Here is a 19,982-nt window from a genome sequence, read left to right on the forward strand (position 1 = left end):
ATAAGTAATTCCCTTTCACATTAATTTGGGCATACAATTTTATTATGCAAGTTAATATCATTTTAAATTGCAAAAAATTAAAAAAATATATGCAAATCAAACTTTTCTTACAAAAATAAAATAATAGATTTTAAATGAATTAAATTCATGGACTAATTTATATTTATAATTAATTTATTTTAATTTTAAATATTTTCACCTATTTATATTTTAAAAACTTTTTATTATTTTTTCATTATATTAATATTATAACAAATAATTTTTTTAAAAATACAATCAAATAAAAAATAAATTTAAATAAATAAATATTTTTATTTATATAATTCATTAAAATGACATTAAAATTAATATTTTAATTTAAATAATTAAATATAAAATTTGTAATATAATGATAATATTATATAATATAAAATTAATAAAACATTATATAAAAAAAAATTAAATTATGAGTTTTTATAATAAGTATGAGAAAAAGTTAAATTAAAACCATGAATAGTACATGCACATTAATTAAGATAAAACCAAATCAAGACAAAAGAAAACAAGTTTAAAAGTGAAAATCAAAACCCCTAAAACCCTACAACCGGAAGTTTCTAATTAATGGTGCAAACTCTTTTCTTTCCCCATTGTCTTAGCAGAATTTGATACATGCCAATCCCAGCCAAGAACTCCACGCCTTGTAGTGGGCTCAAGACATCCAAAACTCCCTTCAAAGTCCTAAGCCTTACACAGTCTACCGCTTTCATCACCCTCTCTAGTCCTACCATTACTCCTTTCAGTGCCCCTTGCACCGGTCCCTCCACTTGCCTCACTTCCTCCCCATTCTTCACTCGAACCACCAACCTTACCAACTCCGCCATCTCCCTGTCAGCTACAACCACTTTGTTGCCTCTCCATTTCCCTCCTCACCTTCTCCTCTTCTAACCTTATTTTCACCCGCAAAGCCTCAATCTTTCTCATATGTTCTTGTGTCAATTCAACCAGACTCGAACTGAAAACACCATTCATCTTTATTGAGCTAACCAGTTTAAGCACTGCTGAAGGTTTCCACCCAGTAACCTAAGAATACGCATTCTCTAAAGGGGAAATCCAAATTGGACAGAAGAAAACAAGCACATCTTCATGGGCTAAGGCCCATTTTATAGTATAGTAATCTTTGTGAAGTTGTATGACTTTGGACACTAAAGCTTACAGCTCTTGCTCATGCTCACACCCAGTTTTAGCTTGATAATCCTCAGACGCCCTTCATAGGTGTTGCTGATACTTATCGAGTTGACACATTCATTTCTCAAAAAACTCAGAGAACCTCTCTTCAACTTTAGTTTCCATATTTCCCTCTTTCGTTTATGCAAAGAGATGGAGAAAGAAGAGGGATAGCTAGCTAGCTAGGACTAGGTGGGAGATAGAGAGAGATGAATAGAGTGATATGTTTTTATATATAAGAAAAGGCATGCTTGTGCTTGGCTTACGTGCATCAATGAGTTAGTGGTGAGTGTCAAGGGACGAGTGACGCTTTGCAAATATGGAAAGCCTCTCCTAGAGAGGGACATGAGTTTGATGGACTTAGGTTTTGCTTTGACCATGTTGATGAGTCAATCATGCACCCCACTACCTGATGTTTTATGTTTCTTATGTTGGAAAACGTGTCAGTAAAATAAACTATGTTGAGTTCAACATGGAACCCAGATATCTTCCTCTTCCTTCGCTATCTCCATCAACTTAACCCTCCTCTGAGGTAATATACATCTCCATGAAATTTGATTCTTTTGCTGACATGTTTCAATAGCTACAAGCCAACAACTTGCTTTAAGCTTTTGATTTTATTGATTTGAGTTTGATCATTTCTTGTTGCTTGTAGTTGCTTCAATCAACGAATTTATTATTTGAGTAATTATTAATTTACGTATTTCCAAAAATGGTTATGGTTATGAAGACCAATGAATAACAACTCTAACTCACAAAAAGCCCCTAAAATTAACAATAGCCAATTTTTTATTTTTTCCAATCGATAACTCCAACATACATAAAAGCTTTAAAATCCAAAATGTTACGTTCAATATAGGAAATTTATGGGTTATGTGCAAAAAGAGTTTAGGAGAAAAAAAAGTATGCATATAGAGAGAGAGACTGTGCCTCAAGGCATTGCAACACCACCAGCAAAACTAGAAAGTGGGTGCTCAATTGAAGTTTTGTAAAATGAATGCATTTAGCTCTCACTAAATATGATGCTTGGTTTTCTACTCAAAGCATGATAAATTGAATGAAATTAAAAAGGAAAATCCAAGAATGTGCTCAGGTAAGCATAATATATATTTTGGGAACTTGACCCACGTGTTTGACCCAAACAAGGTCTCTCGTGGTACACCGATCAAATAATCTTTTTCTAGATTAATGGTGTGACACCCCTTACCCATTTACAGTGTAGCCGAGCAAGATATGCCACTCAGTGTGCCGGAGCACCAATTCATGTTTCAATTACAATTTATCCCTTTTAATTCATTTATTTACAATTTTTGATAAATCTGAATTTTTACGCAATTTTTATAGAAAATCCAACAGAGTGCCGGCTATAATTTGGAAAAACAGTTCTTCTGAACCTGTTTAAAAACACTTCCAATATAATTTCCAAATCCAGACTCCATTATACACATTTCAAATCAATCTCAAAATCTCATTACTATTTTCAGAAATTTTTCTTTTCTGTTCACATCATCACTGGAAGCGCATTCATAAATATTTTTCAACATAATACACAGAAAATTTCAATAACGTAAAATTTCATATATTTATATTATTACGTAATTTCAAGAGTTTATAGTTACCATCCAAACTAATACAAAATACAAAATACAAAATGCTACCCCAAAGTCCTAATGTCTAACCATGTGCACTGCAGATGTGAGTTGACTCTGGACTCCGTATGCAGATTTGAAGGCTCACCTAGTCTGATGTCTGCTGGGCTCCCCAGCTAGGTCTCCAATACCTGTGCGTGGCAAAAGCGACGCGCTAAGCAATTCTGTTTAGTGGTGACAATATAAAATAAAATAAAATAAAATAAAATAAAAATAAGTATGCAGAATGTATGTTTACATTTTTGGGTAGACTTAATTTCTAATATTATTTGCAATATTATTCAATTAAAATTTGGTAAGGTTTATTATCATTGCCCGAGTAACCCATACTAGTTAACTGGACTGGATAAACGGGTAAACTGACATTGGGTACTAAGTGTCATGGCCCGGCCCACTAGTGATATTGTTTGCTCTGGGCCGAAGCCCTCACGGTTTTAAAACGCGTCACTAAGGGTTACAAATCACCAACTTATAAACCCAGCATCTCTCCCGTGTTTTGCCGACGTGGAATTTGCCTAGGGTGTTACAATCCACCCCCCTTATGGGACTCAGCGTCCTCGCTGAGGTTTGCCCCACCATCGCTCAAGGTTTCACGCGGAGCGGCTCTGATACCATAAATGTAACGGCCCAGCCCACTAGTGATATTGTCCACTCTGGGCCGAAGCCCTCACGGTTTTAAAACGCGTCATTAAGGGTTACGAACCATCAACTTATAAACCCAGCATCTCTCTTGTGTTTTGCCGATGTGGGATTTGCCTAGGGTGTTACACTAAGTACCTCAGACCATCACACCATCGGTCACATTGTGTCTCCCAGTGTGCAACAGAACAGCTAATAAGTTGTAATAATTATCAGGGATAAAACCTGAGTGTAACAACTCAAATAACATAGCCAAAGGCTATTATGTCACAGAATGGCATGGGAAGCCATGAAACACAGAATGGCATGAAGCCATATGCAGTACTGCTAACAGAACCCTATTGGCATGCCAACCTATCCAAACCAATCTTGCTAAGTATACTAGGGCATTTTACACTTTTAAGTTTCACAATTTTTGAAATTCAATTTTTAGTATTACTATTCAATTCATTAGTCAACTAAAATGTTGACTTTTGCATAGACAATAGGTACATTGGTTCTAATACTCCCAACATACCACATTTTGCATTCTAAATTTGTTGGTATTGATTGCCAAAACCATTTCTAAACTTAATGTTAATTGGACAAAATTTTCAGTTTTCATGCTTTATCTTTATTGTTCCATTAGTCATTTTTGCAGTAGGAATTTGGCAAAATGTTCAACATAAAAGTTGTTCCTTATTTTGTCTAGTTGCATTTACTTTTTTGAATCACTCCATTTGGAGTTTTGTAGCTCAAGTTATGGCCCAAAAACCACAACTGGCCGGATTGCAATTTTTCTAGAATTTCTGGACTGACCAAATCTACAGTATTAGGAGCAGTGACTTCAGGTCACTTTTTGAATATGTTATGGTCATAATTTGGGTTAGGTTTCTTCATGAAAGTTGTTGATCTATATCTCGGCTTGTAGCTGGTAAAATTTCAGGTCAATTGGACCTTTCTACACTAAGTTATGGCCAAATGACTAAATACTGTTCATTTGGTCATTTTGCCCAGGCAGAATGCAGGTTACCCGAATTAGGGCAATCTTTTGGTCAACTTGGTTTGGTTTTCTGAGCATGGTTTCTTCACCAAAGTTGTGTCATTATGTATCTAGTTTTATGTACAATTGGCCTTGCACCAATTGAACCTCTACAATTCTAGTTATTGCTGCCCAAACCTGCTGGACTCATGCCCAGTCCTACAGGTCACCAAGGGCAGCCACACCAAACTCCAATCCCACTACACAATTCACTTCATTTTTTTATTTAAACAGAACCAAATGGTCACTAATTGACCATTAAAACCTACTTTCATCATCACATGATCAAAGTCTCATTTTTCACCCCAAACCCTAACTCAAACATTACAAACCATGCATTATCATTGCATTTCATCAATCCACTTAAGAATTACATATTGTGGGCAGCCATACTAGCATGTTAGCTCCATAAAACTCATCACAATCATACCCCAACCAAGGCTGCTGAAATTTAGGGATGGCATACAAATGGTATTTCATCAATTTCTTTATCATTTGCATTCATTCTTAGTCCTTAAACATGAATTTAAAGTGAAAACTAAGGTTAGGTCACAAACCTCTAATGGAGTGAGATTTCCCACTTACTAGGGTTCCTCTTTTTCCTTTCTTTTTGCTCCCAAAAGACTCTCCAAGGTGTAAGAACACTTTTTTGTGTTGGGAATATAGGGTTTAGTTGGGTAAAAGCTAGTGAAATCAAGCTTTGAAAAGCTTGCTCAAGGTTGGCAATGGTGGGAGGGTGACGGCAAGAAGAAGATGGGAGAGAAGGTTCTGATTTTTTTTTTCAGCCCATTTATTCTCTTTTAAATAAGTTTATGCCATGTGTCAACATTGGATTGGTTGGGAGAATTTTAATGACATCATTATGATGTCATAGTTCCGTTTTCTTTCATTTTCTCTCCATTTCTTGTCTCTTTAATTTCAATTAAATTTTTAACAACATTTATTCATATTTTAGGTTATATAAATTATTTATTTAACTGGACAAGTTGGCTAAAAATTATCTCTGAAGACGAAATGATCAAAATGCCCTCCGTTTGGCTTAACGAGCCAAAATTGTGTGTACCGATAAAAAAAATTTTCTAAGCATTTTCTTGGCATTCTAATGCAATAAGAACCTCAATGACCCTTCTCTAGAGTCCCAATAATTATTTTATAATTTTTTCCCTGGGTCTAAGGTTGCTAATAGCCTTCACCGTCACTTCCCCTTCGGGTTACTCATCTCTAGTGTTTCGGCTCGTTTAACCTTAGTGTATTTCGTTTCTAAAAATTTTTCCTTGATTTTTATGAGCATTATTTAGTTTCTTTATAACTCCTCACTCTAGTCTATTTATAATTTCAAACATTCTAGCTGTCCGGACCGACCTTAGTCACTGGAACAGTAGACTGTATGAACTAGCTAAAGTGAGGATGTTACAACTCTTTCCCTCTAATAAAAATTTCTATCCTAAATTTACTCCGATGTGGCATACAGCTGAGGGAATCGTTGCCTCATCATCTCTTCACTTTCCTAAGTTGCCTCTTCAAAGGTTGTGGTGCTCTCCAAAGCACTTTCAATAGTGGAATTTGTTTACTTCTTTTCGCCTCCTTCACTTCCCTGAGCCAGGATCCGTGAGATAAGTGTTCTTCTCTGTGAGTATGTCAAGTTCTGTTGGATTTCAATCTCTTCTATGGAAATGATATGAAGGGTCCGAGCGACATCTTCTCAAAGATAGAAACATGAAATACATTATGAATTTTATCCAGCTTCCGTGGAAAAGCTACCGAGAGGCCATCGTTCCACACGCTCAATGACTTCATATGGGCCAATGAACCTAGGGCTTAACTTACTCCTTTCTCCCAAACCTCGAATTTCTTTGAGAAACACTTTATCACCAATCAGAAACTCTATCTCTTTTCTCTTTAAGTCAAGATATGATTTCTATCTATCCGAGGCAACCTTCAAGTTAGCTTTGATTATCTTCACTTTTTCCTCACCTGCTTTCTCCAAGTCCGGTCCTACTCACTATCTTCGCCAATTCATCCAACACATTGGGGTTCTACATTTCTCCCATATGGCTTCATACGGAGCCATTTGAATGCTAGCTTGGTAGCTATTGTTATAGGCGACCGCTAGTGGGAGGTATCTATCCCAACTCCTCAAACTCAATGACACAACTCCTAGCATATCCTCCAGATCTATCATATAATTCACATTGTTACTATAATTCAATTTATTAATTGCAAAAATTCATTTAGTTCTTAGATTTACCGATTACTCGCTCGATCGGCCCATCCGTATGAGGATGAAAAGCCGTGCTAAAATGGAGTTGTGTGCCCAAGGCTTCTTGCAACTTTTTCCAATCTCGATGTAAACCTTAGGTCTCTGGCCAGATATGATAGAAAGTGGGATTCCATGCACTAACTATCTCACCGATATACACCGCTTAGCTTCTCCAAAGGAGTAGTCATCCTAATCGCGTAAATGTGCCGACTTCTTAATCTATCCACTATCACCCACACCGCATCATGCTTCCTTTGGGTGAGAGGTAGACCACTAACAAAATCCATAGTGACCTGGCCCCATTTCCATCTGTATACTTATAGGTCAGAGTAACTCGATGGAACTTGATGTTCTCATGAACTTGCCGACATGTCAAACACTTAGTCACATAGTCGGCTTATATCCTCTTCATACTGTGCCACCAATATTGAGTCTTCAAATCATTATACATTTTCGTGTTTCCTGTGTGAATAGCATAAACAATAGTTGGTGATTCTTTCAAAATACTAATCTTCGCTTTCCATTATCCGTACACACACTCTTCCTCCGTAGTACGCACACCCATCCGCTTTCACCTCATAATCATTTTCCTTTCCTCCGAATTTTGCCCACAATGACCATTAATTTTTCATCCGCTCCGCCATCTTGTATCTATCAGAGCAGTTTGGCCTCACTTGCAACTCAACAAAATAGCTCCATCTTGAGCTAAGGACAGATGCATTTAGTGATCTTAAAGTCAGTGATGGACTTCTTACTTAAAGTATCAAAGAATAACATTTGCCTTCCTGTGATGATAATCTATCACACAATCATAGTTCTGAGGAACTCAATCCATCGCTCCGCTCTAAGATTGAGCTCCTTCCGGTTGGCAAATATTTTAGACTCTTGTGGTCCAGATAAATGTAGCTTTTTTCACCATATAAATAATGCCTTCATATCTTCAATGCTAAGATAATTGCTGATAACTCTAGGTCAAGAGTAGGGTAGTTCTGTTCATGTGGCCTTAACTGCTAGTAATCATAGGCGACCACTTTTACCTCTAGCCTTAATACACACCCTAGCCCATTATGCGCAGGCATCATCAGAGACTACAAAAGTCTTTTCCCGACACCGGCCGTGTTAACACCGGTGCTTCACAACATAGCCTTCAGCCTCTCAAATCTGGCTTGGCATTTGTCGCTCCAACAATTTCATATTCTTGTGCAACAACTTGGTCATTGGAGTAGCTATAAAAGAGAACCCTTCACAAATCTTCAGATACCAAATAGCCCCAAGAAACTTCGACTCGCTGTATTTCTAGGAGGCTTCCATTCCATCATCGCTTCTATCTTTTGGGATCCATTTTAATCCCCATCGATACTATGTGTCCAAGGAAAGAGATTTCACTCATCCGTGAAGTCACACTTGGACAACTTAGCATACAGCCTTCTTTTCTCGCAGGTTTGCGCACAATGCTCAAATGTTCATCATGTTCTTCCCCGGCCTTAGAATACACCGTATCATCAATAAAGACCACTACAAACCGATCTAGATATGGATGGAAGATACGGTTCATAAGGTCCATAAATGTTGCCGTACATTTGTTAACCCAAACGGCATCACTAGAAATTCATAGTGCCCATATCGGTTTTCAATGCGCTTTTGACACATCTCGCATCCTTTACCCTCAACCGATGATACCCTAACTGAGATCAATTTTTGAAAATACACTGCTCTCTTCAACCGATCAAATGTATCACAATTCGGTAATGGATATTTATTCTTTATAATTACCTTGTTCAACCGCTTAATCAATACACAATCTCAAGGTTCCATCCTTCTTCTTCACAAAATGAAACCTGAGCTCTCATGGTGACACATCGGGGCATATGAACCCTTTATTGAGTAACTCCCGCAACTAAATTTTCAAATCCTTCAATTTAGTGGGTGCCATCCTATAAGGAGCAATAGAAATGGGTGTCAGATCTCAGATTACCTCAATAGCAAACTCGACTTCCTTTCGTGGTAAACTGCAACTCTCCAGAAATATATCCGAAGTCTCTATCGTGGATATATTACATGTGTTTGGCTTAGCTTGCCTAGTATCAACCACGTGTGCTAGGTAAGCTTTACACTTTTCTCATCAATCTTCTTGCAATCAGGATCAGATAACATTGACAGAAATCCCTTTCACCCACAAATGCTGATCTCATTACCCTTAGAAGTTTTCAGAGAAATCCTCTTCAATTTGCAATCAATTCATTGCCTGATGACGTGACAACCACCCATTCCCAAAATCACGTCAAACTAATAGAAGGGCAACTCAATTAGGTCTGCCGAGAATTCATACCCCTAAATACTCAACGGGACAACCTTTATGTCACACAATACACCTCTGTAAGGAATAACATGATCCCGTAGAATACATAATGAATTACCAACTCCGCTTCATCGATAACCCATTAAATACACTACAAGGGATTTTAAAACTTTTCTTACTTCTTTTACAAAGGGTGAGCACTATTTACAGTGTTAAAGACTTCGTGAATCAAGTGAAATAACTAACTCATTTGGTTTATTTGGAATTTCAGAAAATTTTGGCAAAGTGCCATCCGTATTTTGACAAAATTTCTTCGTAAAACTCGTAAAAAGCACTTCAATAATTTTTTCCAAATCTCAACTCCAATACATTTCTCAACACAACAATTTATCAACACAATTCCATAGAAATTTTTCAAAGTCCGAGATAAGGAAATATAATACAACTTTTACAATCCAAAACACTCATAATTAATTTACAACTTCAAGGTACAATTTAATTTACAATCGCCAAAACTAAAACAATATGTACATACAAAGGTCATACATTACAAGATAAAAGCAAAAGCGTATACTCAATATACTGTAATCCTCGCCGATGTATATGCAAATTTAGTCCGCCGCCTGCTTGCCTCTCTACTCATGATAAAGAATAAAGCTATCACGAGACAATGTCTCAAAGGTGCACAACATTAACCAAATCCAATTTAAATCACAATTCATAAGTCATGTAAATAGTGGATACTTAAAATCATAATTAAATTCAAGACAATAATTGTCAACAAGAATTTAAACTCCATTTCTCAATATCACAATAATTTTCCATAAGTCGATCAGTTTGAATTCAAAAGATGATATGTCAATGAGAGTTTAAATCCATTTCACAATCTCACAATACACATCAATAAATCACACACGCCTTAATCATGATCCATAATTCAATTCATCCCAAAGCCGATGGCTAATGAGGTATTCAATTCATCCCAAAAGTCGATGACTAATGAGGAATAACATGGCTAGCTAGCAAAAATATGAGTACTCATTCTATTCGCCCTCAACAGCACACACCTCAACACTTCAAATGAGAGGGAATTCAATTCATCCCACTAGACAAGCTAGAGAGGAATACAATCAATATACATGATAGCCGTGGTTTCAAACCATTTCTAATGCTTTTAATCAATAAGTATCCATCAATGTCATTCAAACCATTTTTCACAGCTTTCAAACTATTCACAATATTTTTCAATCAATAAATATTCCTCAAACACATTTCCACAATTTAAAATAATGATATACAAATAATCAATATTTATTTCCATTGAAAATAATTCAAAAGAAACAGCTTGTTGTGCACAAACACAATTTAAAACAATAATATACAAATATTCAATATTTATTTCAATTGAAAATTCAAAAGCAATAGCCACAGTACAAACCTCCGATATTTGTCTCGGTCTTGACTCAAGATTTCTTTCCCTTTGTCGAGTCCTTGTTAATCGAGAAACACAATTTGAAGTGTTTCAAGACTAAATTAAACTATCTCTATCGATGGGGTTTGTAAATAATGCAATCAACTCAATTATTCGCTTAATCACCTAATATACCGACCCTCGATGCTTTAGGTAAATTAGGTTTTAGTGTCGTTAATATGTCACACTCGATAGGGTTTTAGGTTTGGTATGTTTTACCAAAGTCATTTCTCGCTTAGTGCATTTTAATGCAAATTGTCGATTCCGAACACCGGTTTGACCTAACCGACGATCTAGTTCCTCGGTTTTCGGTCTCGGCCGAAACTACAAACTTGTAGATCTAGGTCTTATTGCACGCGTGCAAAATTTCAGGTCAATCCGAGTTAAGTAGACCAAGTTATGGTCATTACACTATTGCTGGTCAAATGGTACCATTTTAGGTCAATTTTAGGTCAAAGTGGTCAATTCTGGTTCGGCCAGTTTTTGGACCCGAACTTGTGCAAGTTGTTTGACTTGCTTATGGTCATTTCTGGGCTTTGGTGTCTTCATAAGACTTGTAGGTATGGGTCTTAACTATTCTTGGTCAAAATTTCAGGTCAATTGACCTGGTTTGAGTGAGTTATGGCCTAAACACTCACTGCTGCCCAATTGGTCATTTTTCAGGTCCTAATTGCATCTAATCCGAATTGGTCAAATTTTTAGGTCACCTTGCAAGCAGAATTTTGGCATGGTTTCTCAATGAAAGTTGGCACATTTTGTGCCTAGTTTCACCTCAAATTGGTCTCATACTAATTAAGGTTACACATTCAAGGTTATAGGCCAAAATATACACTGCCCTCACTATGCATTACACACCCAAACTTCAAACACATTATTTACCTTGCAAGGTTTACTTCCATACCCTACCAAACTGTTTTGGCACATTACCAACAACATTTACTACATTACATTAGCATTATTTTGGGCAGATTCCAATCACCATCAACACACCAATTATCATTCACAATCACAATTCTAAGTACCATTACAATTACACCTAAACACTACAAACATTACATACACTTTACAACTTTAATTTACATACTTAACATCAATCCTTCTAGGTCAATATGCTGCCCACACTTCCTTCAATATACACCCTTTCTCAAGTGTCCACAAGCTGCCACAAATCACTCATCAACATCACATTGCCGCACTCTAAGTTAATTTCCATCAAAGTGCATAATTCACCATATATACATGCATTAAATCACTAGGTTACTAAATCACCATGAACAACATTATTTCTCAACAATTATATGCACAATTTCCTCATCAAAAACGTGACCATGGCTGTCCAAAATGACAACAACAATAACCCATCAAACTCAAAATTTTCCTTCACCAAACTAATACCCATAACATGCACATAAACTTTAACAAAGAAATTCTCAAAATTATGAACTTACCTTATGCTTGGAGCTTGTTAAACCTTGCTTAAACTTCCCAAAATTGGTATCAATATCTTCCTTGTGGTGTGTAGACCATTTTTCATGAAAGAAGCTAAGAGAATGGAGTTGAAAATGGAGGGTGGATTAAGCTAGCATGCAAACGCCCATGCAGTTCTATGTGTACATCAAATCCGCCATATTTGAGAGAATATGAGGAAGATGGATTTCAGATGGTGAGTGGACCATATCAGCCATAATTCAATGATAAATTAATCCCTTAGTGCTCCACTAAGTAAAATAATTCATATTATAAACTTAACTTTCCCATAATCCACATTTAACCCATTATTTCCACTATTTATTTTAGGTACCACCAAATTAATTTTTCATTTCATTTTCTAAGTGTAATACTATTTATTTTTAATTGACATTTAGGTAAAAAGACACTTCGGATGTCGAATGACCATAATGCCCTGCTCGTGGTTTTCCGATTTTTCTGAATAATCGTATTTTGTCCTGCTTTTTCGATTTCTCACTTTTCTTTGTACTAATTATTTAATTTTTCTTTGATCTTTCTAATGATATTTACTCTTCAACAATGGTCTATTTAAGTCCTAAAATGTTTCCTGTGGTTCCCGCAAATTGTATTAGTCAACGGTCCACGCCGTGACTTCCTAAGGGCCACCCATCGCTAGGTTTCCTACCACTTACTCTTACATTTCTTTGCTATGATTTTTCCTTTGTTTTTCTTTTCTTGTATTTCATTATTTTATGTCTCTCACTCATATTGAAGTATTTGTTCTAGGCATCCTAGCCGTCCTGACAACACTGTCACCGAGCAAGAGAACGCACTACCAACTTAGGTGTTACAATTCTCCCTTAAATAAATTTCGCCTCAAATTTTTACCGCATTAGTCTCTCGAATAGCCAGGTGTTGTCTCTCATATCCTCTTCACGCTCCTAAGTTGCTTCCTCGCCCGAATGATGGTTCCACAAAGACTTTAACCAGTGTATCTGCTTGTTCTCACCGCTTCACCTCATATGCCGTAATTTTTATGGGTTCTTCCTCATATGAGAGGTCCGATTTACTTCAATCTCTTCAATCGATAGTACATGAGATGGGTCCGACTGCACTCTCTTAACATGGACACATGGAAGACACTGTATCCTTGCTAGCTCGAGGTAATGCCAACCGGATGCTAAAGGACCCACTCTTTCCGTAACTTCATATGGTCCGATGAAACGAGGACTCGCTTTCCTTTCTCGCTAAATCTCATAATCCTCTTCCAAGGAGAAACTTTGAGGAATACCTTATCACCCATCGTGATACTCAATATCTCTTCTTTCGTATCAACATAGGACTTCTCGCGGTCCGATGCACTTTGAGTCTATCTCTCGATCAACTGATCTTTCCTCCGTCTCACTGGACAATTTCTGTCCAATCATCTTCCTCTCACCTACTTCATCCCAACATAAGGGAGTTCTACACTTTCTCGCCATACAAAGCTTCATATGGAGGCATCCCTATGCTTGATTGGTAGTCGTTGTTATAAGCAAACTCAATCAAAGGCAAGTGTGTATCCCAACTACCTTCAAATTCAATCACACAAGCCCGTAGCATATCCTCCAATATCCGAATAACCCTCTCGCATCGCCATCCGTCTGCAGGTGGAATGTCAGGTCAAGTTCAATCTAGTTCCTAGGGCTCTCAAGACTACCCTAATCTAGAAGTGAACCTAGGATCTCTCGCTGACACAATTGATACTGCACTCCATGCAATTTTACAATCTCATATATGTACAACCGCCAATCTTTCCGTGCTATAGTCCATCCGAATCGCAAAAGTGAGCAGATTTAGTCAATCACAACTATAACCCATACCGCATCATGACTACTCGTGTCCTTGGAAGTCCTCAGAATAAAATCCATAGTTATCCGCTCCCATTTCCACTGCATCGACAAAGGATGTAACAAACCACCGAACTTGATGTTCTCGCTTTACTTGCCGGCTGTTAGGCATTTGGAAACGAATTCACTATATCTCTTTTCATGCCCATCCACCAAGAATGCTCTTTCAAATTTCTCTCAGACATTTTAGTTCCACCAGTGGTGCATAGCAAATGGAGACTCATGTGCTTCCTTCATAATGATCTCTCAATTCCACATCACTAGGAACGCACATTCGCTCGATGTAGCAATAAACCATCATCTCTCACAGAATTCAGTGTTTCTTGCCCCGCCGACTTCTTTCAAGAGCTTCGATATTTTTCATCACTGCGCAGCCATTCGACCGATCAATCAACACCGGTCAGACATGCCATGCAACTACCGTCATCCCTCATCATCAACCTCTAAACCGCATGTCAGGCTTTCAATTCATATACCATGGACAAAGGAGAAACTCGAGACTTGCCATAGTCTTGCGACTTAAGGCGCCACCACCACATTTGCTTTCCCCGGCCGATAGTCTATTAAGCAATCATAATCTTTAATGAGTTCTAACCATCTCCTCCGCCTCAAATTCAATTCCTTCTGGTACCTAAGTACTTCAAGCTCTTGTGATCTGTGAAGATGTAGCATTTCTCTCCATACAGATAGTGTCTCCGCATCTTTAGAGCAAAAACAATAGCCGCTAACCTGCATCATGTGTTGGGTAGTTCCTCTCATGCGGTTTCACCGGCGTGATGCATAAGCAATGACATTCGATCTTGCATCAAGACATACGCCCTAACCCATTGTGAGAAGCATCACTATAAATCGTGTATTCTTTACCCGAGTAGGTAAAGTGAGAACTGAGCTTCGCTTAAGCACCTCTTCAACTCATCAAAACTCACGACATTTATCACCCACCAAATTTTACATCTTTCCAAGCAGCTGGTCAAGGAGAAGATAACATAGAAAATCCTTCACAAACCGACGGTAATATCCAAATAAACCTAAAATCGCGAATTTTCGTGATGTTCCCGGCGCTCCAATTAAGGATAGCTTCTACCTTGCCGAATCTACCTTGATCCCTTCAAATGACACAACATGTCCCAAAAAGGAGATTTCCTTCACCAAAATTCACATTTTCACAATTTGGCGATGCATAACTGCTTTCTCCTTTAAAGTCCGCAGCATAATCCGCAGATGTCTATCATGCTCCTCTCGCACTTCGAGTATATCAAAATGTCATCAATAAACACCACCACAAATTGATCAAGATATGGTCCAAGATAGTGTTCATCGATCCATAAAAGCACTGAGCATTTGTTAACCCGAATGGCATTACTAGAAACTCATAGTGGCCATACCGAAGTTCTCAAAGCGCTTTTGGAATACTCGCTTTGCACCTTCAATCGATGATAACCAGATCGCAAATCAATTTTGGAGAATATCGCCGCACTCTTCAATCGATCGAATGTATCATCAATGCGAGGCAATGGATATCCGTTTTATTGTCACCCTATTCAACCGCTCGTAGTCAATGCATGTTTGAGAGTACCATCCTTCTTCTTAACAAACAACACCGTGCTCCCTAAGGTGACACACTAGGCTGATGAAGCCCTTTTCAAGTAATTCTTGTAATCAGATCTTCAACTCCTTCAACTCACCGTGCCATTCTCGTATGGCGTTATGGAGATTGGATCCACACCAGTGCATAACATTAATTTCAAATCGCACTTCTCTTCCGAGGTAATCCCGCAATTCATCAGAAACACATCCGAAAGTCATGTACCGTAGGGATGTCCTTCAATGCCGACTCCCACTTGGGTGTCTACCACATGTGCCAAGTATGCTTCACACCCTTTTCTCGATCATTTTTCCGCTAGTGCAAAATAAATGATGTTGATGGCAATAGCTGCCTCTCCCTTGTATCACCACATCATCAGATCGAGGAGACCAAAAGTGACTGCCTTCACCATACCAATCATGGCATGATGCCTAGCTAACCAATCCATGCCCAAGATGATATCATAATCTCAAGGGCATTTCAATGAGATCGACAGAAAGTGTGTCCTTGGATCACCAAAGGACAATCTCTATACATCCTATTAACTCCTCGACTTCCGCCCTAGCTGACTTGTTACTAGCACCTCAAAGTCCATTTTTGTACATGGAACAAAGAATGCAATCAATGATGCTAGCACTCACATAAGAATGGGTAGAACCCGATCAAATAGCACAAATACATTCTCGTTAAAAGTTGAGAAGGTACTACCACAACATCGATGTCTCGCTTCTCTCTGCCTCATGGCATAGACTCGACCGAGCAATCGCCTTGTTCTCGACTGCTTTATCGCGGCCTTGGCCGTCACGGGTTACCTCTACCCCGCTCTACCGCTAGGTGGTTGTGAGCTTCGTGACAGTGGCTCGAATCGACTTCTTCGCAGAGTAGGAGGTGGTCCAACTCGCGACCATCGTGCAGCCTCCTGGCAAAGTGTCCCGTGCCTCCACAGCTATAACAGCTCCAATAGCCTTGTAACAGATTCCACCATGATTCTTTCCACAAGTTTCACATTAAGGGAGGGTAGGAACTTCTGCATCACGACTGCATAGGGAGGTCTCTGTCCCGAATGTCTTCCCCTACTGCATTTCTTGCCACCTCCGCCATGTCCCCATAGTTCTTCCTCTTCCAAGATGACCACCGAACTCGATCTACCGATTTTCCTCTTTCTCTGCCTTCTCCGACCTCTTCTTCTCAGAGCAGCCTCAAACTCAACTCTTTCCAACTCTAGGGCTTGAGAAACAAGTTCGTAGAAGTTAGTGTGTTTGAAGCCGAGCACTTGTACTCTAACATCGGGCTTCGCCGCTTCAAACCTCTTGCATCTCTCCCCGGTAGAGAGTAGACTCACCGCATAATGGCTAAGGCGGAAAATTCTCTTTCATACTCACCACCGACCGCTCTCTGCTTCAAACTTAAGAATTCTTGTAGCTTCGGTCTACATAAGCATCGTGGATGTATTTCGCCCAATTCCCGAGGAAGTCATTCCTGTGTCAAGATCGCAGTTCTACTGCATCGTGGGGAATGGTTTTCCACCACCATAAGCATCCCCTCAGTAAGGATACCGAGTATTCAAGTCCGAGCTCCTCTGCATAATGAAGTTTCTTGAACACCCTATCCATCCTCTCTAACCACTGCTCACCTTCTAGAGGATCTATCGTCCCTTGAACTCAGAGCCCCATACTTCATCAATTTATCATATCGCCTCGTAGGAGATCGTGGTTGTACCACGTGTCCGAATTGGGACTTGAGTAGGTGCATTACCATTTGTTGGAATATTGCACCATCCGCCGAGCGAATCGAGCAGAAATCATGCAGATCGCAGGGCCGGTGCCGAACCACCGACATTTTGTACACTGGGCATCCCCTTGCACTCTCAAATTTCAATAGATCGACGATCAACGATCACCCTCTTCCATATTCAATGCGAGGATCTTAGCTTTCGAACAATAACACAAGAATATTCACTCGTTAGTGCATATTTATATCAGAATGTATCAGATGTATCAAACAATGATATTGAGCAGCTTGTACTATGCAAAAGAACATTCAAATAACAGTGAAAACAGAATTTAAAAACTTTGCTCGATACTACTAAAACATGTCACACCCTACCCTCTGTAAGGCATAACATGATCCCGTAGTATACCTAATGAATTACCAACTCCGTCATCGATAACCCATTAAATACACTACAAGGGATTTTAAAACTTTTCTTACTTCTTTTACAGCAGTGAGCACTATTTACAGTGTTAAAGACTTCGTGAATCAAGTGAAATAACTAACTCATTTGGTTTATTTGGAATTTCAGAAAATTTTGGCAAAGTGCCATCTCAGATTTTGACAAAACAGCTTCTTCGTAAAACCCGTAAAAAGCACTTCAATAATTTTTTCCAAATCTCAACTCCAATACATTTCTCAACACAACAATTTATCAACACAATTCCATAGAAATTTTTCAAAGTCCGAGATAAGGAAATATAATACAACTTTTACAATCCAAAACACTCATAATTAATTTACAACTTCAAGGTACAATTTAATTTACAATCGCCAAAACTAAAACAATATGTACATACAAAGGTCATACATTACAAGATAAAAGCAAAAGCGTATACTCAATATACTGTAATCCTCGCCGATGTATATGCAAATTTAGTCTCGCCTGCTTGCCTCTACCTCATGACAAAGAATAAAGCTATCACGAGACAATGTCTCAAGCAGTGCACAACATTAACCAAATCCAATTTAAATCACAATTCATAAGTCATGTAAATAGTGGATACTTAAAATCATAATTAAATTCAAGACAATAATTGTCAACCAGAATTTAAACTCCATTTCTCAATCTCACAATAATTTTCCATAAGTCGATCAGTTTGAATTCAAAAGACAAGATATGTCAATGAGAGTTTAAATCCATTTCACAATCTCACAATACACATCAATAAATCACACACAACTTAATCATGATCCATAATTCAATTCATCCCAAAGCCGATGGCTAATGAGGTATTCAATTCATCCCAAAAGTCGATGACTAATGAGGACTAACATGGCTAGCTAGCAAAAATATGAGTACTCCTTCTATTCATCCTCAACAGCACACACCTCAACACTTCAGCCAGAGAGGGAATTCAATTCATCCCACTAGACAAGCTAGAGAGGAATACAATCAATATACATGATAGCCGTGGTTTCAAACCATTTCTAATGCTTTTAATCAATAAGTATCCATCAATGTCATTCAAACCATTTTTCACAGTTTCAAACTATTCACAATATTTTTCAATCAATAAATATTCCTCAAACACATTTCCACAATTTAAAATAATGATATACAAATAATCAATATTTATTTCTATTGAAAATAATTCAAAAGAAACAGCTTGTTGTGCACAAACACAATTTAAAACAATAATATACAAATATTCAATATTTATTTCAATTGAAAAATTCAAAAGCAATAGCCACAGTACAAACCTCCGATATTTGTCTCCGGTCTTGACTCAAGATTTCTTTCCCTTTGTCGAGTCCTTGTTAATCGAGAAACACAATTTGAAGTGTTTCAAGATCAAATTAAACTATCTCTATCGATGGGGTTTGTAAATAATGCAATCAACTCAATTATTCGCTTAATCACCTAATATACCGACTCGCTATGCTTTTAGGTAAATTAGGTTTTAGTGTCGTTAATATGTCACACTCGATAGGGTTTTAGGTTTGGTATGTTTTACCAAAGTCATTTCTCGCTTAGTGCATTTTAATGCAAATTGTCGATTCCGAACACCGGTTTGACCTAACCGACGATCTAGTTCCTCGGTTTTCGGTCTCGCCGAAACTACAAACTTGTAGATCTAGGTCTTATTGCACGCGTGCAAAATTTCAGGTCAATCCGAGTTAAGTAGACCAAGTTATGGTCATTACACTATTGCTGGTCAAATGGTACCATTTTAGGTCAATTTTAGGTCAAAGTGGTCAATTCTGGTTCGGCCAGTTTTGGACCTGAACTTGTGCAAGTTGTTTGACTTGCTTATGGTCATTTCTGGGCTTTGGTGTCTTCATAAGACTTGTAGGTATGGGTCTTAACTATTCTTGGTCAAAATTTCAGGTCAATTGGACCTGGTTTGAGTGAGTTATGGCCTAAACACTCACTGCTGCCCAATTGGTCATTTTTCAGGTCCTAATTGCATCTAATCCGAATTGGTCAAATTTTTAGGTCACCTTGCAAGCAGAATTTTGGCATGGTTTCTCAATGAAAGTTGGCACATTTTGTGCCTAGTTTCACCTCAAATTGGTCTCATACTAATTGAGGTTACACATTCAAGGTTATAGGCCAAAATATACACTGCCCTCACTATGCATTACACACCCCAACTTCAAACACATTATTTACCTTGCAAGGTTTACTTCCATACCCTACCAAACTGTTTTGGCACATTACCAACAACATTTACTACATTACATTAGCATTATTTTGGGCAGATTCCAATCACCATCAACACACCAATTATCATTCACAATCA

The 19,982-nt window shown here is 38.0% G+C and overlaps 1 protein-coding gene across 1 annotated transcript in view; it reads right to left on the minus strand.

Annotated features, from left to right (window-relative positions):
- Positions 1-867: 867 nt before the first annotated feature.
- The window catches only part of LOC131170303 (protein DOG1-like 4), a 33,754-nt gene continuing 14,639 nt past the window's right edge, over positions 868-19,982 (minus strand). Inside the window, exon 2 of the mRNA XM_058129363.1 lies at positions 868-1,059. Coding sequence (XP_057985346.1) covers positions 868-1,059 — 192 coding nt within the window. The remainder of the gene's footprint in view (positions 1,060-19,982) is intronic.

Source organism: Hevea brasiliensis, chromosome 11, assembly GCF_030052815.1.
Source record: "Hevea brasiliensis isolate MT/VB/25A 57/8 chromosome 11, ASM3005281v1, whole genome shotgun sequence".
In the NCBI taxonomy this organism is placed as follows: Eukaryota; Viridiplantae; Streptophyta; class Magnoliopsida; order Malpighiales; family Euphorbiaceae; genus Hevea; species Hevea brasiliensis.